The following is a 25,719-nucleotide window of genomic DNA, read 5'->3' as shown; positions in this document are numbered from 1 at the left end:
TCTGTCTGCCTCCCCCCGTTTCTCACTTCAGGAAAAAAAAAAAGAGTCACTATCCGGCCTGGCTCTGGCCAGGAGCACCCGTTCCCCAAAGACTCAGTCCAGAGACAGGAGACACCGCTTTATTCTGGAACAGCCAGGTCCGCAGCACGCTGAAAACAGCGACAGGAAGTTGAGCCCACCTATTTATACAGGGGGTGGGGGGATTACAGTTTCCCACATACATCTGTGTATTTCCTCAGCCTGGGTGTATTTATCCCCTTCAACAACAACCGCTTCTTTTCTCCGACCCTGAACCCGCCACTGGCCACAAAACAGATACAGCTCCTCAGGCTCCGACCGGTGGTGTAGTTCCGAGGTAGGACCTCCCAGCCCCAGGCGCCCTGCCCAGTCTACCGCTCCGGCGGAGGGCTCTGGGAGCCGGCCTGCTCAGCGGAGGCCTCCACCGGCGCTGCGAGGGGCACCTCGGGCATGGACTCAGGCGGGGGGCCGCTCTCTTCTCGGAGATGGCCTTGGTACAGCCGGCGGAGGCGGGACAGCTCTCTCTCCGGTGGCTGTTTCCAGCTGTACCATGGGTACCAGGGGTCACCGGAAACCAGGGTGGGGGCGGGCGGAGTCGCACTCACAGCTCCGTGAGAGGTACTGAAGTCAAGGTCCCGAGGCTCAACCTGGGGAATGTAGAAACTGAGGAGACCTAGGGGGTCGAATGAGAGAGAGTGAAGGCAGGGAGCAAGGCAGGGAGCAAGGCAGGGAGTTCACACTGAGGGAGACAGGAGGGAAAGTCACCTACGAAGGGAGGAAGGAGCCCGGCAGCCCGGGCACATCTCTGCATGCTGCACACTGCAGCAAGGCCCCTGGCCGAGGGGACAAGTGTGGGCTGACACTCTGCCTGGGCTCCTGCTGACCACGCTGTGCAGCCCTGCATCAGGGACAGGCAGCTGTATCTGCTCTCCTGGAGGGGGATCTTCTCATTTGTACAAAGGTACAGAGCCGAGGACCAGAAATTTACACACAGATCCTCCTATGATCTAGCTGTGACACTGGGAGTAACAGTTTGTTTGTTTTAAAAAAGAGGAGGAACAGCCTGACCAGGTGGCGGCACAGTAGATAGAGCATTGGTCTGGGACACTGAGGACCCTGGTTCAAAACCTGAGGTCGCCAGCTTGAGGGCAGGCTCACCACCTTGAGCGCGGGGTCACTGGCCTGAGCGTGGGATCATAGACATGACTCCAAGGTCGCTGGCTTGAGCCCAAAAGTCGCTAGCTTGAAACCCAAGGTGTCTGGCTTGAGCCCAAGGTCGCTGGCTTGAGCAAGGGGTCACTCAGTCTGCTGTAGCCCCACCCCCACCCCCAGTCAAGGCACATATGAGAAAGCAACCAATGAACTAAGGAGCCACAACAAAGAATTGATGCTTCTCATCTCTCCCTTCCTGTCTGTCTGTCCTTCTCTCAAAAAAAAAAAAAAAAAAAAAAAAAAGAGGAGGGACAGGGGACGATGACAAGATAACAGGCTCCGGAGAGGGAATACACGGCAGTGATGAAAGAAGAGGCTCTTGGGAAGAACACGTGGCACTTATATCTATCCTCCAGCCCTAGGCCACCCACGTGGTCTCTGACACAGTGCTGCGGGTCCCTCCCACACTCACCATGGTCCCGGGCTTTCTGGATAGCCTGGGTCAACTTCCTGTGCTGCTTCATACAGACTCCTGCGGGAAGAAAACAGGAACATGGTGCTCCTTCTGTCAGGCACCGGGAGTAAGAACACAACCCGCTCCCACACGGGGGGGGGGGGGGGGGGGCCTGCAGTGGAGGACCCAGCTCTGTGGGATGACCCCACTCTCCTCACCCCTCTACGGGCCTGTTTCCCCATCTGCCCAACGGGAAGACTCCCTTCTCTCTCTCAGAGCTGGGATAAAACTTAGGAAGCTCTAGGCCCTGGCCGGTTGGCTCAGAGTGTCAGCCCAGTGTGTGGACATCTCAGGTTCGATTCCCGGCCAGGGCACACAGGAGAAGCTCCCATCTGCTTCTCCCCCCCTCCCCCCCTCCTTCCTCTCTGTCTCTCTCTTCCCCTCCTGCAGCCAAGGCTCCACTGGAGCAAAGCTGGCCTGGGCACTGAGGATGGCTCCATGGCCTCTGCCTCAGGCACTAGAATGGCTCTGGTTGCAACAGAGTAACGCCCCGGATGGGCAGAGCATCGCCCCCTGGTGGGCATGCCGGGTGGATCCTGGTCGGGTGCATGCAAGAGTCTGTCTGACTGCCTCTCTGCTTCTCAATTCAGAAAAATACAAAAACCAAACAAACAACAACTTAGGAAGATCTAGCCACCACAGAGAATCCATTTAATGGTAACAATTCAAAGGGCAAGCATGCTTAACTAGGTAGGACAATCCACGGAGAAATATTCAGTAACAGAAGAAAGGATTTCAAAAGAAAAGAAAAGAAAGAACTTCAGGTCTGAGAGAGTAGCAAAATAGTCTCTTCAGTTTTTCACATCTTGACAAGAGTTTAAGACTAACAGCCTGACCAGTGATGGTGCAGTGGATAGTGTCCACCTGGGACGCTGAGGTCCCAGGTTCCAAACCCTGAGGTTGCTGGATTGAGCATGGGCTTACCGGCTTGAGCATGCAATCATCAACATGATCCCATGGTCGCTGGCTTGAGCCCAAAGGTCACTGGCTTAAAGCCCAAGGTCACTGGCTTGAGTGCAAGGTCACTGGCTTGAGCAAGGGGTCACTGGCTCAGCTACAGCCCCCTGCAAGGCCCATATGAGAAGCAATCATTGAACAACCAGGGTCCTACAACTATGAGTTGATGCGTCTTATCTGTCTCCCTTCCTGTCTCTGTCTCTAAAATTAAAACAAAAAAACCACTCCCTGACAAACCAAACTCCACTAATCATGCTGCTATCCCCAAAATGGTAAATTCAGACTATTATTTGCAAATTTAGCTTTTTATCTTGCTTTAGTAGGCAACATTTTTCTGTATAGGGCCATGTGTTTTAGGCTTTGCGGGCCCTGGAATCTATGACTCAGCCACTCAACTCTGTCGCTGTATCCTGGACAGCTGTAGACACTGAAAACAGACAGACACCAGGGAGCCAGGTGTAGCCTGTGGCTGTCGTTAGGGAACAGACGTAAGAGTGAACAGTTAAGCTAACAGCTACAAAGACAGGGGGTCCTTGGGTGATGACATTCTCGACCTACGATGTTTTGAGTTTATGACACTCACTCCCATAAAAACTTTAAAAAATTGAGACAGGAGTGTTTCGGCTTCCACTGTTAGCGTCGTACTTACAGACTACGTGGACACACTAGTTTGGCTGCGCGGTGGAAGAACACGCAGCAACGCAGAGGATGCATGAGGGAGCTGGCGTCCCTCAGCACGGTTACCTACGCCTTTTGGACTGTTTAAAGCGCAAGTGTGCCCCTTGTGTTAGGCTAGGGTGTGTTTCAAGTTAAACCAAAATTTGGGTTATGTCACTGTCGCAGGAATGGAACTGTCGTCACCCGAGGACCCGGTATGGGAAATCTAACTAAATTGTTAAAAGCATAGAAGAGCCTGACCAGGTGGTGGCGCAGTGGATAGAGCATTGGACTGGGATAAAGAAGGCCCAAGTTCGAGACCCCGAAGTTGCCAGCTTGAGCACGAGTTCATCTGGTTTGAGCAAAAGCCCACCAGCTTGAACCCAAGGTCACTGGCTCCAGCAAGGGGTTACTGGGTCTGCTGAAGGCCCGCGGTCAAGGCACATATGAGAAAGCAATCAATGAACAACTAAGGTGTTGCAATGCACAATGAAAAACTAATGATTGATGCTTCTCATCTCTCTCTGTTCCTGTCTGTCTGTCCCTGTCTATCCCTCTCTCTGACTCACTCTCTGTCTCTGTAATAAATAAATTAAAAAAAAAAAAGCATAGAAGAACTTATGGTATAGTCAATTTTCTTTCTTTCTTTTTTTTTTTTTTTTTGCATTTTTCCGAAGCTGGAAATGAGGAGAGACAGTCAGACAGACTCCCGCATGCGCCCGACCGGGATCTACCCAGCACGCCCACCAGGGGCGTCGCTCTGCCGCAACCAGAGCCACTCCAGTACCTTGGGCTGAGGCCAAGGAGCCATCCCTGCTCCAATGGAACCTTGGCTGCAAGAGGGGAAGAGAGAGACAGAGAGGAAGGAGGGGGGGGGTGGAGAAGTAAATAGGCGCCTCTCTTATGTGCCCTGGCCAGTACTCGAACCCGGGTCCCCCGCACGCCAGGCCGACGCTCCACCGCTGAGCCAACCGGCCAGGGCCTATAGTCAATTTTCAAGAAAGCATTTTGTACAAGTGAAGAGCCCTGAAGAAAGGAAATAATCGCCCTGGCCGGTTGGCTCAGCGGTAGAATGTTGGTCCAGCGTGTGGAAGTCCCGGGTTCGATTCCCGGTCAGGGCACACAGGAGAGGCGCCCATCTGCTTCTCCACCCCTCCCCCTCTCCTTCCTCTCTGTCTCTCTCTTCCCCTCCCGCAGCCAAGGCTCCATTGGAGCAAAGTTGGCCCCGGGCGCTGAGGATGGCTCTGTGGCCTCTGCCTCAGGCACTAGAATGGCTCTGGTTGCAACAGAGTAACGCCCCGGATGGGCAGAGCATCGCCCCCTGGTGGGCATGCCGGGTGGATCCTGGTCAGGTGCCTGCAAGAGTCTGTCTCTCTGCTTTCCTGCTTCTCACTTCAGAAAATAACAAACAAAAAAGGAATAACCTTGAAATGTAGCCTTCAAGAGCTACATTTAGATAGTTTGCTTACAAGGACCCTTGTCCACACTTACATGTTTTAGCACCTGAGTACCCCTATTAAAAGCTAAGATCTCCAAAACGTTCAATCACACTTTTAATGCCACTGGAGGAGCCACTGAGCAGATACCTGTTGTCTGACCGAACGAATGAGAGGTGCCCCCCGGACAAGCTGCCCGAGAAAGGACGGGGCTGACGGGCTGACCTGTGTATGGAGCGTGGAAGATGATCCCCGTGTGGGCGCAGACGAACTGTTCCAGGAGCTTCACGTTCTGTGGGGAGAGGGGTGGGGGACAGGAGTGGGGGGAGAGCAGGCGGACCTTCAGAGACTGAGCCCGCACAACCCAACACGCCGCACCGACGGCCTTGACCCCGTGTCTCTGCAGACGCTGCCCCTTCCTCAGCTCCCCGTTTTAGCTCCCATCACTGTACTCAACAAACACGTGTGTGGAAACTCCAGCAAGCCTGTCCCCTCTCCTGGCCTCTCAACCACTCCACACGCACGTCCCACACTCCATCACTGGGACTCACACGTGATTCTCCTCTCCAAGGGCTCGGCTCTTTTTTTTTTTTCTTACAGAGACAGAGAGAGAGTCAGAGAGAGGGATAGACAGGGACAGACAGACAGGAACAGAGAGAGATAAGAAGCATCAATCATCAGTTTCTTGTTGTGACACCTTAGTTGTTCATTGATTGCTTTCTCACATGTGCCTTGAACACGGGCCTTCAGCAGACCGAGTAACCCCCTTGCTCAAGCCAGTGACCTTGGGTCCAAGCTGGTGAGCTTTTTGCTCCAACCAGATGAGCCCGCGCTCAAACTGGTGACCTTGGGGTCTCGAACCTGGGTCCTCCGCATCCCAGTCCGACGCCCTATCCAGTGTGCCACTGCCTGGTCAGACCATACCTTTATATTAACCAATAGGACACAGCTGAAATTGAGAAGATGCCTACTGGACTCCTCCGAAACTCGTGTCAGAAGGGGTCTGGGAACAGTCCCACCCCCTCATCCACTGCTGGATACACAGATGCCCTCCCACCTCCCTGATGACCAGCCATCCAGCTTCTGATCTGCTATTTCACTGCAGGCTCAAAAGAGCACTTCCCATTACCATTTTTATAAAGGTTTTTGAATTATTTAAGGAGCAAGTCCTGTCCTTCTCACAATGCAGGCTTTTTGAAGAAATAACTTGTCTCTAACACCAGGCTTGACAGATCGGGCCTCCAGTGTCCAGTCTCAGCATGCCGCCAAACAGCAACATGACAAGGAAATAAACCTCAGGCTAAATTAGCCTAATCTACTTGCTAATAATTGTGATGGATATAAATACAACTTTTGGGCATTGTGGGCATTTTTCTTGCCTGCCAATTTAGACTGTTAATTTCATAAATAAGGTATGAAGCTTTTTACTATAATCCACAGTAGAGGGCAAAAGATTAGAGCAGTGGTGGTCAACCTGGTCCCTACCGCCCCCTAGTGGGCGTTCCAGCTTTCATGGTGGGCGGTGGCGGAGCAACCAAAGTATAAATAAAAAGATAGATTTAACTATAGTAAGTTGTTTTATAAAGATTTATTCTGCCAAACTTAGCGAAAATCTGACAAAGTACTTGGTAAGTAATTATTATTATATCCTTTAACTTGCTGTAACTCTGCTTTATAAGTTTTATAAAGTAAAGCTACTTCCCTACTTTATAAATCACCATTACTGTGGAACTGGTGGGCGGTTAGAAAATGTTACTACTAACAGAGATACAAAAGTGGGCGGTAGGTATAAAAAGGTTGACTACCCCTGGACTAGAAGGAAGGATGTTTTTACAGTGCTAAGAAGCCAGTGAAAAATAGTGTGGAAATGACAGGGTCTGAAGAAGAATGGGCACACCTGGCTCTGGCCCATTGGCTCACCGATAGAGCATAGGTCTGCCGTATGGATGTCTCAGGTTCGATTCCTGGTCAAGGCACACAGAGAAGTGACCATCTGCTTCTCCACCCCCAGCCATGGCTCTCATGGTTTGAGCAAGTTGGCCTCAGGCACTGAGGATGGCTCCACGGCCGCCTCGGGTGCTAAAAATAGTTCAATTGCCGAGCAACGGAACAGCAGCCCCAGATGGGCAGAGCATCATCACCCAGTAGGAGGCTTACCAGGTGGATCCTGGTGCAGGGCATGTGGGAGTCTGTCCCCCTGTCTCCCCACTTCTCACTTAATTAAAAAAAAGAAGCCTAACCAGGCCGTGGCTCAGTGGATAGAGTGTCAAACTGGGATGCGGAAGGATCCAGGTTTGAGACCCCGAGGTTGCCAGCTTGAGTGCGGGATCATCTGGTTTGAGCAAAAGTTCACCAGCTTGGAAAAGTTCGCTGGCTTGAGCAGGGGGTTACTCGGTCTGCTGAAGGCCCACAGTCAAGGCACATATGAGAAAGCGATCAATGAACAACTAAGGTGTCGCAAGGGGCAACGAAAAACTAATGAATGATGCTTCTTATCTCTCCGTTCCTGTCTATCTGTCCCTATTTATCCCCCTCTCTGACTCTCTCTGTAAAAAAAAAAAAAAGCCTGACCTGTGGTGGCGCAGTGGGATAAAGCGTCGACCTGGAACACTGAGGTTGCCGGTTCGAAACCCTGGGCTTGCCTGGTCAAGGCACATATGGGAGTTGATGCTTCCTGCTCCTCTCCCTTCTCTCTCTCTCTCTTTCTCTCTCTCTCTCACTCCTCTCTCTCTCTAAAAAAAAAAAAAAAAAAAAAACAACACAGGAGAAGCGCCCATTTGCTTCTCCACCCCTCCGCCACGCTTTCCTCTCTGTCTCTCTTCCCCTCCCGCAGCCAAGGCTCCATTGGAGCAAAGATGGCCCGGGCGCTGGGGATGGCTCCTTGGCCTCTGCCCCAGGCGCTAGAGTGGCTCTGGTCGCAACATGGCGACGCCCAGGATGGGAAGAGCATCGCCCCCTGGTGGGCAGAGCATCGCCCCTGGTGGGCGTGCCAGGTGGATCCTGGTCAGGCGCATGCGGGAGTCTGTCTGACTGTCTCTCCTAGTTTCCAGCTTCAGAAAAATGAAAAAAAACAAAAAAAAAAGAAGAAGAATGGGTACACCTATTGCAATCTGTTTAGCACTGCAAAAGAGACTCCAAATCCTTATCCTGGAGAAAAAAAACCCCTCTTCTTACCCTGAAGTCGACGTGCAGCTTGTGGTCCCGGCAGATAGGGCAGGGATTCCCAGCAACTTTATTTTTACGCTGTAGAGAGAAAAAACGAGCAGGTAAAGATGTTCCCAGCCACGTCAGAAAAAGTGCTGCTGCCCTGGTTACTACGGTCTCCACCCCCACTTCACATCCCAGCCACGGGCCACTCTCAGAAACTCACAATACACGTCTTTCGAGTCCGCTGTGGGGGTATTCCACCTTTGTGGTTGCGACGGTAGTCAGCCCAGACCGGGCGGGCACCGTAGCGGGTCTGGTATTCTGAAAGAAAAGCCCACCTCAGTTAGGATGAAGGAGGTGGGTGTGTCTATTTATTTCAGACCCCGCCCTCCATGGCCCTCCCCGTCCTCATTTAGAGGCACCTTCTGAGTCCAGATATTTCCAAGGTTCATCCTGATACGGGGAAACGGGCGCTGGGGGCAGAGAGTCTTCCTCCAGATGTGTTTCCGTGCAAAACGACTGGAGGGGAACCTATAAAAGAAGGGTGACAATAAAAGTCAACGCAAAGCCTGACCAGGCGGTGGCGCAGTGGATAGAGTGTTGGACTTGGATGCGGAGGACCCAGATTCAAGACCCCAAGGTCACCAGCTTGAGCGCGGGCTAGTCTGGTTTAAGCCAAGTTCACCAGCTTGGACCCAAGGTCACTGGCTCAAGCAAGGGGTTACTTGGTCTGCTGAAGGCCCGTGGTCAAGGCACATATGAGAAAGCTATCAATGAACAACTAAGGTGTCACAACGAAAAACTAATGATTGATGTGTCTCATCTCTCTCCATTCCTGTCTGTCTGTCCCTATCTATCCCTCTCTCTGACTGTCTCTGTAAAAGAAAAAAAAAAAAAAAAAAAAAGTCAATGCAAAGAAGAATCGCAACTGGGTCGCTGCCAACACTTCAGGGAGAAGAATACACGCCCACTGTTTTTAATGGAATATAGCAAGACTATATATTTATTGGCGTTAAACTGACATCATCAGCTGCTCTCCCGATCTCCAACCTATGGATCCCGAGAAAAGGTACTGTTAGAGGATAGATAGCACAGTTGAGTGAGAGGCAATCTCATTTGAGAGGACGACTCAAACACCTGGCCCACGTAAGGTGTTCAGGCTGTTTGGGATGAACTGAGTCCGGCGGAGGAAAAAGGGTGAACGAAGCGGGAGGACGTGTAGCTTCTGGGAAGTAAGATGTGTGGCAGGGAGGGGCTGCACGGACAGGTGAGTCTCCAGCTCCATACAATCCAAGATCACTGCGTGGTCCAGCTTTATAAAAAGTGGAAGGTCAACATTCCACAGGGAGGAAGAAACGAGTGGTAATGCTAGCTTTAAAGCGACCAGGCCTGTCATTAACTCCCGTCGTGACCCCTGTCCCCACTCTGCAGTCCCACTTTAGGGAGTGGCAGCTGGGCAAGCCTTCCTCTCGCTCCCACCCCCTCCGCCAAGAGCCCTGCCCTGCTACCAGGAACCTCCACGGCGGTGAGTACCCGAGGCTGGAGGGAAGCCTCCATCCAAAGGACGCAGTTTCACTGACCCGCGTGCTCTGATACTCAACTGGCCTAGGGAGATGGAGGGCTGAGACACCAGTCACCCGGGTCGACAGCGTGTGTCCTGGCTGGACAGGGAGGGGCCACCGCGACAGCCAGGCTGCCGCTGCTGGTCGTTCGCGCTCCAGGGCATCGCTTTTGGACACCATCTGCATAGTTTAACGAGCTGGTTGTGCGTGATGGGGGGAGCACGACGGGGGAAAGCAGGGTGCAGTCCTTAACTAGTTCTTTAGCCAAAAAATCTAACCCTGGCTCTTGGCCCTCGGCTCGGGATTTTTTAAAAAAATGCATGGAGATTTCAGGTGGGTGAGAAGGGTGGGGGCAAAGTGCTGCCGAAGGTACAACAGCGACGACCTAGAGAAAGGATAACCCAGCAGGGGTTGCACAAAACGTGCTCCAAGGAGTTACCTGAACTCCGTAGGCACCCCTGTAGGACGCAAGGGTGGGAAGGCGCCTGAGCAGCGAATGCCACACGGAGGCCGCCATCTTGACGCACGCCGCCAAGCCGGAGCTGGCCGGAAAGACGACTGCGCATGCTCCCGGAAACTGATTCTAGGGCAGGGCCAAGGGCGAAGCTGCAATGCGGGAGGCAGCCACGCGGTTGCGTCAGGACGGAAGCGAGAAAGGGGGCGGAGAGGGCGGGGTCCCTGGGGGGAAGTCAATTTCAACTGCGTCACAGGGGAATTCGGCAGCAAAATTGGGTTTCTGATGAGCCAATCGCTACAACGCTTAGGTCTCATACTTAGAGTTTGACTCGCGAGCAATTTGGAAGGCGATTTTTGACCGAGCTTTCGCCAGGGCGCATGCGCCGGCCCCGTCCGGCCAACCCCAGGGTGAGAAATGTTTCCGAAGGCGGAAGTGGTGGAGGCAGAGGAAAGGGAGGGGCTGGGCTCTGCGGTCACGCGCACGCGCACGCGCCTCCGCCCTCCCCCCCATGAAGGAGGCGGGAAAAGGTGCCGAGGCTGGCGGGGGAGGGGGAGCTGTCGGCTGAGCGGAAGGCTAAGGAACGGGTAGCCAATCAGCTAGTGAGGTGCCTTTCGGTCCGGCCAATGAGCGGATGCCTCGCGCACAATGTCTCGCGCGACGCGGCCAGCGCGCTCACGTTGTTTGGGTGGCGTCCGGGTATAAAAGGCTCCGCCCGAGCGCGCCGCCGCCATTCTGGGGTTCGTTTAGAGGTAAGTGTTGGTGGTGGTGTGTCGGTTACGGGGTTAACATTTTTTTTATTTTTAATTTCTTTTTACGGCTTTTGGGCCTGGGAAACCGGGTTTGGGCCCGGGTGGGAAAAGCGAGCCGTATTCCGAATCAGACGTGGGGACGTGTTTTTTGGGGGTGTTTTTAGAGCCACTCGTTACTGATGACCTCTTTCTCCCTTGTGTTCCTCTCTTATCCCAGGTTTGAATTTTCTCGGAGAAAGACAGGCCACGAGGCGAAAAGAAGCGAGCCGCAGCCACATCTAAGCCCTTGCAAGGATCCCGAGAGCGGGGGGAAAGGGGGAACGGCCACCGGCCCCACCACTGTGTCTTCTGCCCCCGCCCCCACCCGTCTTGTTCACCCCACCAGCCCACGCTGCTTGGGACTTAAAATCTGTGGCCGAAGGACCGTCACCACATAACTGCAAAAATAATCAACCACCCTCCCTTCCCAAACCCACCCAAATTCACTTAATTCAGCGTTTCATTTTTTTTGCATCCACTCAGAACTATTTTTTTATTATTTTTGCTACGACCCCCCCCCTCCCTAAATGGAGTTGGGTGTGGGGGGGGAGATGATTCCTGAGTTGGCCTTGGTTTTTGTTTTTTTTCTAAAAGAGACTTTTTGATCCAATGAGGCCCCCCAAATAAGAGTTTTGGGTCCTGGTTGGTGGTTTTATTATTTTTTTTCTCCAAAATTTTAAGCCCTCCCCCCCCACCCCTGAGCCCGAGGTGCTGACGTCGCAAAAAAATTGGATAGTAAGTGTCGAATTTTCAAAAACGAACCTTGCAACAAGAAATCAACGTTTCCCTTATGCGAAACCAAAAATATAATAATGAGAGGAAGAAATGAGACCGATAGAACAAAATAGAGATCTGGAGAAAGGACCAGGCTGGTCACTTAATCTCCATTAAAAAGGGCCTTTTGAGTGTAAACAGCCGTGTTCGCTCCCCTACCACCCGCCTCTTCCCTGCGGTGCTGCGGGCGAGGAGAGGGTGCAGGGAGGGCCCGCAAGTGAGGCTTGAGATGGTTAACCCTTCGTAATCCAGCCAAATTTCCAGACTGCCAGAGCGCTAAGTTTGCTTTTTATAAGGAGGAATGGCTACCTTCCTCCCTGAGCAGCAGTCTATAAAAGGGTTAATGAGCTCACATACAAATGATGGTGGATCTTGTGGCCCAGAAGTCCCACTTCTTTGTGTGTGAGACACGCAGGGCGCCTTAAAAGTCTGCCAGATGAATGAGCAATCTGTACATAAAGATTGCAGGGTAAGGAGATGGGCAGAGAAGTAGGAGCTGGCTATATATATAGCTTTTAAGATTGTTAAAATCCTCTCAATTTTTAATGTAATATGCTTGGGGTTTATTTGTATGGTTCTTGTAGGTGGCAATCTAGGAATAAAGATTGCAAGACACTTAATTCAGGACAAAAATCTTAGTGCCAAGTACATACAAGATAATAGCTGGGGAAGTAAATGTTTTGTAATTGTTGCAGATTGCATAGGTTATTTAAAAGCGAGAGATTTAACATTTTAACTTGGTACTTTTTGATGGGTTGGAAAGGTTGGGAAATGTGGAATTTAGAGGAGTATAATTTTAAAAGCCATTAAGTGCAATTGAATGCTAGCTTTCTAAAAGATTTGTGTCGTTAAAAGGATTTTTTTTCTTCCCTGCTTCAATATGGCGCCTTTCCTTGTCCTTTTGTCTTCCAAGCGGTGTTGCAGGTTTCGTCTCCCATTTTTCTCTCCTACCTCGACCCTATTTGTTGGGCGGGGTCCAAGTCCTCCCCCTTTCCATTTGTTAGAAGGATGGGGGTGGTCGATGGTAGGTTGCCAATTCCCCGCAGAAATTGTAATTTTTAATATTTTAATTGCTTTTATTTCCTCAAACGCTCTTAAAGTAGGTCAAAGACGTCAGGATGGGAGACTGGTTTTTGTTTTTCGTTTTTGGTTTGTTTTTTATACCAAAAGATGGTGGGTTTTTTTTTTTTTATGTTACTAGCTCCCGGCAAGGCTGGAGTAGCTTTTTAAAATTTTTCATGACAAAATGGCGTCCCTGCCTCTTTGTTGTTGTTCTCGGTCCCTTTGCCGCCCAGAGCCTGGGCCGCCCTAGAAACTTGGCCGAGGGGAGGAGCGTCACCGCGGTGATGTAACCCGCTCTCCTCCCTCTCGAAACTCCACCCTGAGCCTCGGCCTTCTGCAGTCTGCGCGCAGCCAGGCGAAGAAGACATGTCCTTTTCTTTAGAATGTTACCTTTACAGCCTTTACCTAAAAGGAAAACAGCTTACAGAAACCAGGTCTCCTACCTATTCATTTCCTTGGGCAGCTCTAGTTCTTTAACAGTGAGAGCCCGTTGCTTTTATTTTCACCTGTCACTCATCACAGTGCTTGGAAGTTTTCCCTGCTTCAGTTGCCAGGCGTAGAAAACCATTTAGACCCACTATGGCTGGGAGCCTTTTGGGGGAGTGTGTGTGTATTTGTGGGGGGTGCATACTGGGAAGACACGAGGGCTTGTGGAAGTAACTTGAGGAAATGGGGCCTGATGCCATTTCTGCTCAGGAACCAGACCTTGGGCCTTCTGCTGTGGGTCGCTTGGTACCGTGAGTCTGGGGGAGAGTGGGTTCTCTAGGAACTTCTCGTCACCTTCTCTCCACTTGGGTTTGGGGGTGAACTGCAGTGCTGTATCACGTTCTCCAGCCACTTAGCTCCTGTACACTGGTGCTAGGATGAGAAGTGACTTAGGAAAGGAGGCGGCAGTTGTAAACGAGGCAGGGGGCGTCCAGCCACGGTCTCTGGTAAGCAAAACCTTTCTGGTATTACATTTCACAGCTTCATTTCCTTTTCCCCAAGAGCCACCCTCTTTGGATTTCTTTTTTCTTGCCTTCTAAAAGAGATTCCTTGGAAACAATGGGAGAATAACGTCTTCATTTTTCAAGTCATGCCTGCTCTGGCCATTGGTGCGTGCTGGAAGGCCCTGTCCTCCCTCTGAAGGTGGTCTGGGTGCCCTGTCCCTTTCTTCCTCCACCTTTTTCAAAGTCACATCTTGATCAGACTCTCCATATACTTTTACTTTTTTTTTTAAGTTCTGCATTGAAGCAGGGAAGTTGTAGGCAGAATTGGAAAGCCTTTTTGTACAACTGCCAGCTGGTGACTTGGGTGAGACTGTAGGCTAATTTTCTGGGTCTGAATTCTCCAGTTACTAAACTTCTGGATTGGATGGGAGGGGCTCCTCCACATGTCTACTGACCACAAGTTTTTTATCTTTTAAGCAGTTTGCCATGTTTCTGCAGCATGCCTTACTTGGAAGCTGAACGTTCTGCCCACTGGGGTTCCTGATCTCTAGTGAGCAGGGATTAATAAAGAAATCTTCAGTAACACGGGAGATAGGAAACAGTCTTCTAGGGAAACAGATCCATCTGGAGAACCAGGTCCTTGTAGTTTGCGTCCAGAGTTCCTTCCAGGATCCTTTCCTGTTGGGACGGATGGGGGTGGTGATTTGACGAGCTTTTGGGGAGCTCATGTGCCAGGTTTTCAGAATGAGAGAGGGGCTCACTGCTTGGAAGAGGGGTACAACGTTTGGAATCACTTAAGGGACATAACAGCCCGCTGTTGAGTCAGGCTAGGAAATGCCCCAAACACTGAGGGAAGGAAGGGGAATCGAGGGGCCAGGGGCGCTGACTCTTCTGCCTCAAGTCACCTCGGGCTCCTGCCACTGTGTGAGAAGGGCCTTGTGATTGTTGCAGAAAGGCTCTGTAGCTTAGAGCTTTAGTCCTGAGCTTGTCCAGTACTGTTTGGTGACAAGTATGAAATAATCTTAGCCAAGCTAAATATTCGCACCCTGTTGAATTGAACAATCCTCTAGTACAAACCCTTTTGGAATCAGTGGACTTGATAGAATGTTACCTGGTGAGAGCAGTAGAAAACTCCTCAGTGCCCTGGTGGGCAGTGAGGTCTGCCTGCAACATCGCCCATCAGGACAGCACAGCCTGGGACAAGGTGGACACAGGCCAGGGCTTGCTCCCCCCTTCCCTGCTGGGCTGCCTTCGAGGGAATTGAAATCTGTCGTGTCCTGGGCCCTCTGATTCCAGAAGGCTTCCCTTCCAGGCTCCGTGTTGTGACTAGGGAATGTTACGACACTTGGTCACTGCTCCTCCCCTGCTCAGCTCAACTGCCTTTTCCTCGTGGGCCTGTGCCAGGAATTTAGGCTCTTGATTCCTTTCCACTTGAGTGCTTCTGAACATTTTTCAAAAGAAGGAAGTGAGGTTATCAGACACTTTGGGCCCTTAATTGTAAATGAGTGAAAGCTAATCTTCCTTGTAGGGAAACTGAGGAAACTCACCTTTTAATCACGAGATCAGTGCTTATGAGGCCAAGTTGAGTTAACTATATTTCCAAAATACAGGAGGGGAAAAAAAGGGAGATGAGTAGTTAGCGTTTCTTTTGGTTTGTCTCCTAGCTTTTCTTGCCTGACTGTTCTTGCTTGTTACTAATGGAAATGGAAAAGTCTCAGGGTCCCATTCCCAGCAGGAGGCGCGACACAATTTGGCTTTGTACTAACTGATCTGTCTCTTGTCTCCCTCCCTCTTCACGAAAGGAACATTTGAGCTCAGGTGATAACTTGTTTAGTTTCCGAAGGAGGCAGGGGCAGCAGATCTGTTGGCTTAGCTGACAGCTGGGTACCTAAGGGAGTTCTCTGTAAGGGAGTTCTCCGAGGTGATGTATATTCAGCTTGGGGTTTGAATCGGTGGGGTCGGCTGTCTTTAGGGGAACTGCTTCATAGTGATGTTCGTGTAATTGGAGGCTTTTTAAATTGTATAGACCTTGGTTGCTGGTATATATTCGGATTTGCTCATTGCTTTTTCAGTCTCCAGTAGATGGAAAATCTGCTTTATCTCTCCTTTGATTGTATTGTATTTAAGAATCTCTTGATAGTGTCTGTATAGTGTGTAGCATCTTACTACATGGGAAGAATTCCTTCTGTCCTGCATCTGGTGGCCCAGGTCGGTGGGTTTGGCCTGTGCGCCTTTCATCTTGTCTGTATTCACTCTACTTAGTGCTTGCTCCTCCGACCCAGGTTCTGTGGTGGCTCCGGGCAGCGGTCACAGCGCCGAGCCCCCTCAGCCTGTCTTCTCTCACCTCTCCCTGCGCCTTCCCTTTCTCCTCTTGGTCGTTAGGACCTGTGCGTGTAGAAATGGACCGTTTTGTCGGAAGGACTTAGAGGTTGAGATTGTTGTGGTTGTCTGAGTCTTTGTTTTGTTTTATGGCTCAAGAGCCAATTTACATTATAAGAAAACTGTTCTCTCTGCACAGAATAAGGTCCTTTTTGTAAAGCCCTGGCTTCCCCACCTCAGCTGGGATGGCGGTTCACCGTGCTGGATGCAGGGGCCCCAGGGGCCGTCTCCCTGCCCCCTTCCTCCCCAGTGTTAACCTGACCTCACCGAGTGGCTCTTTTTTGGTTCTCAGATGTATTTTGAGGCATTGTGGATAAAACACCAATCAGAACCATATTGACTCTCAGCTGCCTCTCTGGAACTTGGTTTCTGGCCTGGAAGTGGCTTCACTTCTCTGCTGTGTAACAGCAGTTTAACTTTTAACGAACTCCTTTCCTGACCTGGCTGAGCAGCTGTAATGGCATTTTTCCTAGCTGCTGCTTTTATCCATTCATTTAGGCTCCATGGTTTCTACTTGTAGGCCTTTCTTGGAGGTCTTGGACAGTGATGAGATTTTGGGCCCGGGGAGGGGGGAGATAGGGGGTCAAATTCACATCTTGCCTTTGAAATCACAAGCCGGTCTTGCTCTTAACATGGAAGCAGTAGGGGCCTGTGCGGTTGTGTTTGGCTGGACTTAGGGGCCTGCCTGGTCCCCGCTGTGTCCATAGGGCTCCGTTTCTGGGAGCCGCCGTACCTTCCCTGGGGAAAGGTGCTGTTTCCAAGTTAAAAAAATTTTTTTTTAAATTTTTTGATTGATTTGGAGAGAGAGAAAGGTAGAAAAAGAGACAGATAATGAGTTCCTGTATGCGCCCTGACTGGGGATCACGCCCGCAGCTACTGTGCATTGGAAGGACGCTCTAACCACTGAGCTATCCAGCCTGGGCTCAAGTTGTGCTTATCATCTATCACTCAGCCGACTGTGCTGGTGCAGGTGATACACACCCTGCCACCCGTGATTACCACTCTTAATGGGCCGGGTGAAAGGGAATGGACTGATCTTAGACATGTAGCCCAACACCCAGGATTGGCCCACCAAGTCCCAGTTTGGTTTGTTGTTTTTTTCTCAGATTTACCAGTACCTAAGCAGAGACAGGACCTAACAATAAGCAAAACTTCCTTGGAGAGGTGAACGTTTTGTTACAGGAACGTGGATCTTAGTCTCCTAGCAGCTAATGAAGCTCAGCTGTCCTGGGGAGGCTGTCACTGGGTGGGCGGGGCGTCTGCCTAGTGCCCGGGCTGAGCTGTCCCCGTCAGCCCTGTGCTAGCAGCACGCTCAGCTGGCCAGGCTGTCTCCTTAGTGCTGACCGTGGTCTGTGTTGACTTTTCTAGTCTTAAAAATGGTGAGTGCAGTCGAAGACCAGTGGAATAAGTAGTCAGCTGTGTTCTGTCAAATGTAGACATTATTGGAGCGCACACTGGGCCTAGCCTGGGCACCCGTTTACTCTGGGTTGTTTTCTCCTCTCAGAAACCTCGATCATGGGGTCCGGTCCCATAGACCCCAAAGAGCTGCTCAAGGGCCTGGACAGCTTCCTGAACCGAGACGGGGAAGTCCGGAGTGTGGACGGGATCGCCAAGATCTTCAGGTGCGTGCCCCGTTTGGAGTGTTGTGAGTCGAGGATACTGTACGTGTGGTTACGGCAGACTGGACCAGGTGTTCCTGGGGACGGAGGGAAGGTCAGTTGGACGGGACTGAAATACGGTCGTTTTGGAATAAGTGATAGGAAAAGGTGGTCCCCTGGTCCCTGGCTCTAATGGAATTGGATGTTTGGGCATTCACAGTCTCAAGGGAGTCACCCTTTGGAAGGAAGGAAGCAGGGAGCCAGGTGACAGAATTCTTGATTCTGTTTGGGGTCATGTTTCACATCTGCAAATGGTCATTTTCCTCTAGGGGTCCTCAAGTTTCCCAGGGGAAGCAAATGGCTAAGCCTGTCCTGAGTAGATCACTAAAGGCTGGTGGTTGGGGACTGGGACCCTCCACCTGGAAGCGGAATCGGTGTCCTGTGTTAGGGAAGCAGTGATGCCCGCCCCCAGAGCAGGGACCCAGTGGCTCCTCAGCGCTCGTCCCTCCTCCGTGGGCTTCAGTTCACTCTGGTGCCAGCCCGTCCTCTCGGAAGCCTGTGTGACCTCCCCGCTCCTAGCGAAGTCCCGAGTCGTCAGGGCTGTCTGGCACTCGGAGCAGAGGCTCTGCGGCTGGAAGAGGAGGCCCTGGCTGCGCCCCCTGACCTGACCCCTGACCCCTGACCCTCTCCCACAGTCTGATGAAGGAGGCGCGGAAGATGGTGAGCCGCTGCACGTACCTGAACATTCTCCTGCAGACGCAGGCCTCGGAGATCCTGGTCAAGTACGTCGGGTCGGGGGGCCGCGGCGGGCAGTGCCGTCGGAAGGCCGGGCGGTGGACGGGGAACTGTGTATGTGGGCCGTGCTCCTTCCAAACCCAGACGGGCACCTACTCTCCCACCCCAGGTTCATTGACGTCGGTGGCTACAAGCTTCTGAACAACTGGCTGACGTACTCCAAGACCACCAACAACGTCCCGCTGCTGCAGCAGATCCTGCTGACCCTGCAGCACCTGCCCCTCACTGTGGACCACCTCAAGCAGGTACCTCTGGTCGTGGCCACCGCGTCCTGGTTCAGTCCGGCGGATGAGAGGCGTGCAGTGACTCTGTGTGACTGTCCTCTGGGGCTTGTGAGGTAGAACGGCGGGAAAACAGGACTTTGGAATCAGGACTTGGTTCAGATTTCTCTGCTTTCATAGGTGTGTGGCTTGGGGCCCGTCATGTATCTGTGTCTCAGTTACTGTCTGCGGAGTGGGAATGATTGTGTCCCTCCCTAAGTGGATGGTTGTGCGGACTGCGTAAGACGGTGCCCCAGGGTTTGTGAAAGGGCACGTGCTGCAGACCAGTGTCAGCGCCATTAGGGGACTCGGGAACTGCGAGTGGGTCGGGGTGCTGGCTCTGAGGGGCTTCCTGTCCCTGTCGCTGACCGCACTGCGCCCCGTCTCTCGCAGAACAACACGGCCAAGCTGGTGAAGCAGCTGAGCAAGTCGAGCGAGGATGAAGGTAGGGCCGCCCCTCGGGGCTCCCTCAGCTTCCCTGTCCTTCCCTCCGCTCCATCCGTCCGTCCGTCCGTGCGCAGGGCCTCCCCTCCCTGCTCTTCCCACCTCACCTTGCTTCCTCCTGGTCCCAGTTCCACACGGTCATTGATCTTAGAGGGAGAGGCAGGGAGGGGCAGGAACATCGTTCTGCTCCTGTAGGTGCCCTGACCGGGGATCAAACCCGCAGCCTCGGGGCTTCGGGGCAGGGCTCTAACCCAGTGGCCCCCAACCTTTTTTGGGCCACAGACTGGTTTAATGTCAGAAAATATTTTCACAGACCGGCCTTTAGGGTGGGGCGGATAAATGTATCATGTGACTGAGACAAGCGTCAAGAGTGAGTCTTAGATGGACGTAACAGAGGGAATCTGGTCATTTTTTAAAAATAAAACATCGTTCAGACGTAAATATAAATAAAACGGAAACAATGTAAGTTATTTATTCTTTCTCTGTGGACCAGTACCGGTCCGCGGCCCCGGGGGTTAGGGACCACTGCTCTAACCAACCAAGCTATCCAGCCAGAACACATCCTTGAGTTTTAAAAATGCATTTTCACCAGCAGCATTCTAGAGAAAAGGGTTCCTAGGAAGTCTTTTATAGGATGGATCTAAATCAGCTTCCTGAAACTTCACAGTAAATTTGCCTTTAGGGTAACACAGGACACTGCCATTTATTTTAAAATCCAGTCGCCCTGCACACTGAGCTCTGCCTGCCTGTCTCCTGAGGGGGGAGTGTGGGTGTCGGTCTGTCCTGCCACTTTCTCGTCCTGTGACTCATCTCTGCTGCTGTGTCTGTGACGGGGAGAAGGTCTTCAGGTTGTGACCGTTCCCTGAGAGGCACAGAGGGGCAGCAGCAGGTCTGCAAAGATTGCAGATGAACAGGGCAGTCATTAATAAGTACACGATGAGAGTGAGCCCTGAGTCAGGCACTCACAGCGGGAAGCCTGCGTCTGCCACCCTGTGTATGAGGCCCTGGTGGAACTTGTGCACACACTCGGCCGTAGACCTTCAGACTGCTCTGTGTTCTGTTCCTGGAAGAATCGCTTGTTAAGTCGTTTCCGCGTTCCCCTCTCTGTCCCTGCAGAGCTCCGGAAGTTGGCCTCGGTCCTGGTCAGCGACTGGATGGCTGTCATTCGGTCCCAGAGCGGCACCCAGCCTGCCGGTGAGCTCAAGTCCCTTGTCCCTGGCACGTGCTCTCCCGCGGGGACCCGGCCCCCATGTCCTCGGCCTGTGGCTCCTCTGCCCGGCCGTCTTTCTCTTTATCTCAGTAAAGCCTTCGTCTGCTTTGCTCTTCCACCCCAGAGAAGGAGAAGAAGAAGCGGAAAGAAGAGGGCAAGGGTCGGACCACCCCTCCCGAGCGGCCTCCGCTGGAGGTGAGGGCTGAGCCCCGGGCCGAGGAGGTCCCCGAGAAGAAGAGGGAGAAGCCCAAGTCTCTCCGGACCACAGCGCCCAGTCACGCCAAGTTCCGCTCCACTGGTGAGGCTCCGGCCGCCCCGGGGCTCGGGGGCTCGGGCAGGTGGGGGTCTCCCGGGGAGAAGTGGGAGGCGGGCAGGAGCTCAGTCCGCGTGTCTCCCCAGGGCTGGAGCTGGAGACGCCATCCTTGGTGCCCGTGAAGAAGAGCCCCAGCACGGTGGTGGTCTCCGACAAGTACAACCTCAAGCCCATCCCCCTGAAGCGCCAGAGGTGCGGGCCTGCTGGGCCCCGGGTGGGCGGGTCCACGGCCGGGTGGGCGGGTCCACCGCCGGGAGAAACGCGAGGGGCGGTTTCTGATGGCGCCCCTCCCCCCTCCTAACAGCCCGGCAGCCTCCCCGGGAGACGCTGCGCCCCACGCTGAGAAGAAGTACAAGCCGCTCAACACCACACCGAACGCTACCAAAGAGATCAAAGTGAAGATCATCCCCCCGCAGCGTGAGTCCTCAGGGGGCTGCAGGGGAAGCGTCTTCAGGGCGTGGATGTGGGGTGTTCCTCTGTTACCCCCTCCCTCGGGTTTCTGGGTACCCTTCAGTTTCTGCACCTCTGAAACTCGCCTTTCATAGGAGGACTTAGGGGTGACTTTAGAGCTGAGGTGGGCGGCGTGCTTGTCAGTGGCTGGCTGGGGGCTCTCCCAGCCGGCAGGGTGACCGCCACGTCCACGGGCTGCCTTGTCAGTGACCGGGGCTCTGACTCTGCTCAGAGCCGCGCTGGCCTGCTTTAACAGAAGGCGAGTGCCGTCAGGGTTTTCCTGGGCACCGTGAGCGCCTGTGCCCGGGCTGAGGCAGGGTCTCCACTGACCCGTGTCTCTGCCCAGATGTCGTCTGTAGGAGTGGGGTTGTGAGGGGCACAGTGATTCCATCCCACTTCTTCCGCAGCTATGGAGGGCCTGGGCTTCCTGGACGCACTCAACTCAGCCCCCGTCCCAGGCATCAAAATTAAGAAGAAGAAGAAGGTGCTGTCGCCTACAGCTGCCAAGGTCTGGGCCCCGGGCAGTAGGTGTCCATGATGGGGGTGGGGTGAGGTGTCAAGTTGTATGTAAAAGTCGTGTGAAGGGCCCAGCAGCTCTGGGTGGCTGGAGAGGACAAGAGGAGCCCGTCTGGGTTGTAGACTCCTGGCGGTGGGCGGTGGACACGGGCCTTTGTACAAACTGTTGGGGAGCCCGCCCAGGACCCTGGACTCACGGCCTTGCTTTGACCTTGGCTGTTCTGTCAGCCCATTAACTTCCAGTTCTTTTTTTCCCCCACAATAGCCAAGCCCATTTGAGGGGAAAACCAGCACAGAACCAAGCACAGCCAAACCTTCCTCCCCAGAGCCGGCGCCCCCCGAAGCCATGGACACGGACCGTCCCGGGACCCCCGTGCCCCCCGTGGAAGTCCCGGAGCTCCTGGATGCCGGTAGGTCCAGAGCCTGCGCGGGGCCGGGCGCTCCTCGGGAAGGGCCTGGTCTGAAGCCTCTCCCGCTCACAGCCGCTTTGGAGCCGGGGGCTCTGGATGCGAAGCCGGTGGAGAGCCCGGGGGACCCCAGCCAGCTGACGCGGAAAGGCAGGAAGAGGAAGACCGTGACGTGGCCCGAGGAGGGGAAGCTGAGAGAGTACTTCTATTTTGAACTGGACGAAACGGAACGAGGTGAGGAGCCCTGCTGCGTCATGGGTGGGCGTGGGGCGTGTAACACGCACGGTTGTGCCGACTCCCTCCTGCCCTCCCTCCCGCCCACAGTGAACGTGAACAGGATCAAGGACTTCGGCGAGGCGGCCAAGCGGGAGATACTGTCAGACAGACACGCGTTCGAGACGGCGCGGCGTCTGAGCCACGACAACATGGAGGAGAAGGTGCCCTGGGTGTGCCCCCGGCCCCTGGCGCTGCCCTCGCCGCTCGTCAGCCCCGGGAGCAACAGCCAGGAGCGGTACATCCAGGCCGAGCGGGAGAAGGGCATCCTCCAGGAGCTCTTCCTGAACAAGGAGAGGTGAGCGGGCGGCTCGAGCCAGGCGGGTGCTGGTCCCGTGGGGAGCGTGCCCTGGGCGGTTAGGAGGGTGGACGGAGGTCAGGAAGAAATCTCAGGTCCTGAAGGGATCATTTGATTTTTGTTGTTTGGGTTTTTTTTTTAAGTAATTTTTCATTTTTCAATTACAGTTGACATACAATGTTACATTAGTTTCAGGAATACAGCGCAGTAATTACACATTTATATAACTTATGGCAGGATCACTCCAATAAGTCTAGCACCCACACCTTACACAGTTGGGACAGAGTGATTGACGATGTTCCCTGTGCTGTGCTTACCTCCTGTGTTTGTGCTTTCCCTGCGGCGCTCCTGCCAGCCCGCACGAGCCGGACCCCGAGCCCTACGAGCCGGTGCCCCCGAAGCTCATCCCCCTGGACGAGGTGAGTGGGTGCTGTGGGCGGGCCGGGGCAGGGCTGGTGAGGGATGTGGCCTGGCCGGGGCTGGGCTGGTGAGGGATGCAGCCTGGCCGGCAGCCGGGAGCCCCGCTGCTCAGTGCTCGGGCTGCACTCTGCTTGCAGGAGTGCCCCATGGACGAGGCCCCGTACGTCGAGACCCTGGAGCCAGGGGAGGCCGGCGGCTCGCCCGACGGGGCCGGAGGCTCCAAGCTGCCACCCGTCCTGGCCAACCTGATGGGGAGCATGGGTGCCGGGAAGAGCCCCCAGGGCCCCGGAGCGGGCGGCATCAACGTCCAGGAAATCCTCACCTCTATCATGGTACGGGCCCTCCCCTGCCTCCCCACCCCCGGGACGCCCGTCTTCAGCCCAGGTCCCGGTCTTCCCCATCCCCTCCCCCTTTGCCTCTCCCTCCCTGTGCTGGTCAGAGGGTGGCTGTCTGCTGACCTTGCTCTCTGTCCACCTCGCCTCGCAGGGCAGCCCAAACAGCCATCCGTCCGAGGAGCTGCTCAAGCAGCCAGACTACTCTGACAAGATCAAGCAGATGCTGGGTAATCACCGGGGCTGCCCTGGGGGTGGAGCTGGGGGTGCCATGGGGGAGGGGGCTCAGTGAGGGGGGCGCTGTTGGGGGGCGCCGTGGCCAGACGTGGCAGGGGGAGACCCCAACAGTGTTGGTCTTGGAGGATCAGTAGAATCCTGAGCTGACTGTCTCCTTTTTTCAATAGTGCCACATGGACTCTTAGGTCCTGGTCCAATAGCCAATGGTTTTCCACCAGGAGGCCCTGGGGGCCCCAAGGGAATGCAGCACTTCCCCCCCGGCCCTGGGGGACCCATGCCAGGTAGGTGGTGAGCGAGATGTTGGAACTGGCTCATATGCTTAGTTCTGGCCTGGTACTGTGCAGGCCTGATCAGAGGAGGGCAGGGAGCCGTCCCCAACCAACAGGAAGCTGACCTTGTCTCTCTCCCTTGTTTCCTGATAGGTCCCCATGGAGGCCCTGGTGGGCCGGTGGGTCCACGTCTCCTGGGTCCCCCTCCCCCTCCACGGGGTGGTGACCCCTTCTGGGATGGCCCTGGGGACCCCATGCGGGGCGGCCCAATGCGGGGCGGCCCAGGCCCGGGTCCAGGCCCGTACCATCGAGGCCGTGGTGGCCGAGGAGGAAATGAGCCTCCTCCCCCCCCTCCTCCTCCGTTTCGAGGGGCCAGAGGAGGTCGCTCTGGAGGAGGACCCCCAAATGGACGAGGGGGCCCGGGTGGGGGCATGGTTGGAGGCGGTGGGCACCGGCCCCACGAAGGCCCTGGTGGTGGCATGGGCGGTGGCAGTGGCCATCGTCCTCATGAAGGTCCTGGCGGGAGCATGGGTGGAAATGGTGGACATCGCCCCCATGAAGGCCCTGGACATGGGGGGCCCCATGGTCACCGGCCTCATGACGTCCCTGGTCACCGAGGCCATGACCACCGAGGGCCACCTCACGAGCACCGTGGTCACGATGGCCCTGGCCATGGCGGAGGGGGTCACCGGGGGCACGATGGAGGCCACAGCCATGGAGGAGGTGAGGATGACCCTTCCCAGCATGTGGCCTCTGTTTGTACAGGACTCGGGGGGTGTCATGACCTCGGGTGTGCCAGGCAGAACAGCAGGTGGCCTTTTCCTGGCATGCAGGCTGTTTCTGCCCTTTGCTTCCCCCAAGTCCCCGAGACCATGTCTGTGAGGGACAGCTGTCAGGATGCCATGGGCTTGGAGCTGGGTGAGGGTGGCACTGACCTCCGGCCACGTCCTACCTGACCACCCGCCATCGTGTCTCCTCCAGACATGTCCAACCGCCCCGTCTGCCGCCACTTCATGATGAAGGGGAACTGCCGCTACGAGAACAGCTGTGCCTTCTACCACCCGGGGGTCAACGGGCCCCCGCTGCCCTAGGGACCCCGCCTGGGGGCTGTGCCTGGCGCCCTCGCCCTGTTATGGCTTCTGTGAGGCCCATTTGTCCCTTCCCCGGCTGAGGAGGAGCTGGCCACCTCAGTCCCCACCGGCTCGAGTTCTGGGACTTGGATCACTCGTGCACATAGGTGCCACCCCGCCTCCGGCCTGGGGCGGTCCGACTGGGCGCGCTCTGTCCCGACTGCTCAAGGAGACGCAGCTGGCTTCACTTTGTGAGGAGCGTGGCCCCGGGACCCAAAGCTCCTCTCCAGTATTACCTTCCACACCCGAGAACCTCAAGCTGGTCACCTGCAGAACACCGGTCCCTTGCTGTGGGGCCTCTCACCCAGAGCTCTGACTCGGGTCAGCTGCACTTACGAAATCATCCCAGCCAAGTTCATGGTTCCTCCGGGGCTGGGGAGATGGGAAAAGGGGTATCGGCTATCCCGCTGCACTGAACGGGCTCCCCACTCCTGACCTGGGCTGGACACACTGAGTCCTTTCTCACGCGACTGCACACCTCTGTGAACACTGAGTGTATCAGGGCTCTGCTGGGCTTGAAGGTGGCCGATGTCACATCTGCATCCAGTGAGGGTCCTAGCTGGCTGGTGATTGTGTCCCCGCTCACATACATGGCTTATTCTGGAAACAGTTCAGTGAGGCCAGCTTTCATGAACTGCAGCCTGGCAGGCTGGGCCCCAGTCACACTACATGCGCCGCCGTGGGAGTTAGCCCATGCCACCTGGGAGCTTGCTGTAGTGAGGCCGCCTCTGACCCCGGCGGGCGCCCTCCTGGGTGCGCTGGGCCACAGCGCTGGCCCTCCTGTCTCAGCATCAGTTGTTTTCTGTGAAAACATTGGATTGGTTGGGTTTTGTGCAGGGTGTTGGGTTAGAGACACAATGGATTTGAGGATGAGTATTTTTTCTTTTGGTTTTGTATATTTTGTACATTAATAATAAACAGCGGAAAGAGAAGCA

At 54.4% G+C, this 25,719-nt stretch overlaps 2 protein-coding genes across 5 annotated transcripts; one reads left to right on the top strand and one right to left on the bottom strand.

Annotated features, from left to right (window-relative positions):
• Positions 1–103: 103 nt before the first annotated feature.
• Positions 104–10,036, bottom strand: MRPS18B (mitochondrial ribosomal protein S18B). Of its 2 annotated transcripts, none has more exons than XM_066253889.1 (7): positions 9,883–10,036; positions 8,304–8,412; positions 8,105–8,202; positions 7,909–7,977; positions 4,960–5,026; positions 1,643–1,702; positions 104–691 (listed from the first exon to the last, which is right to left on the bottom strand). In XM_066253889.1, exons 1-7 carry the CDS (start codon positions 9,958–9,960, stop codon positions 390–392), a joined length of 783 nt encoding a protein of 260 aa, XP_066109986.1. In that variant the 5' UTR covers positions 9,961–10,036; the 3' UTR covers positions 104–389. The 2 variants fall into 2 exon arrangements, with proteins under 2 accessions (XP_066109986.1, XP_066109938.1); XM_066253841.1 differs by lacking the exon at positions 9,883–10,036 and adding an exon at positions 9,462–9,644.
• On the top strand, positions 9,290–25,719 carry PPP1R10 (protein phosphatase 1 regulatory subunit 10). Of its 3 annotated transcripts, none has more exons than XM_066253268.1 (20): positions 9,290–9,406; positions 10,867–11,423; positions 17,337–17,454; positions 18,126–18,212; positions 18,335–18,470; positions 18,879–18,930; positions 20,046–20,123; positions 20,264–20,437; positions 20,539–20,644; positions 20,757–20,869; positions 21,310–21,410; positions 21,684–21,828; positions 21,901–22,059; positions 22,150–22,396; positions 22,752–22,815; positions 22,954–23,148; positions 23,303–23,378; positions 23,553–23,666; positions 23,808–24,377; positions 24,636–25,719. In XM_066253268.1, exons 3-20 carry the CDS (start codon positions 17,348–17,350, stop codon positions 24,743–24,745), a joined length of 2,634 nt encoding a protein of 877 aa, XP_066109365.1. In that variant the 5' UTR covers positions 9,290–9,406; positions 10,867–11,423; positions 17,337–17,347; the 3' UTR covers positions 24,746–25,719. The 3 variants fall into 3 exon arrangements, with proteins under 3 accessions (XP_066109365.1, XP_066109437.1, XP_066109303.1); XM_066253340.1 differs by lacking the exon at positions 9,290–9,406 and adding an exon at positions 10,235–10,307; XM_066253206.1 differs by lacking the exon at positions 9,290–9,406 and adding an exon at positions 10,625–10,649.

This window comes from Saccopteryx bilineata, chromosome 1 (genome assembly GCF_036850765.1).
Source record: "Saccopteryx bilineata isolate mSacBil1 chromosome 1, mSacBil1_pri_phased_curated, whole genome shotgun sequence".
Classification (NCBI taxonomy): domain Eukaryota; kingdom Metazoa; phylum Chordata; class Mammalia; order Chiroptera; family Emballonuridae; genus Saccopteryx; species Saccopteryx bilineata.
This window is presented reverse-complemented; position numbering and strand designations above follow the sequence as displayed.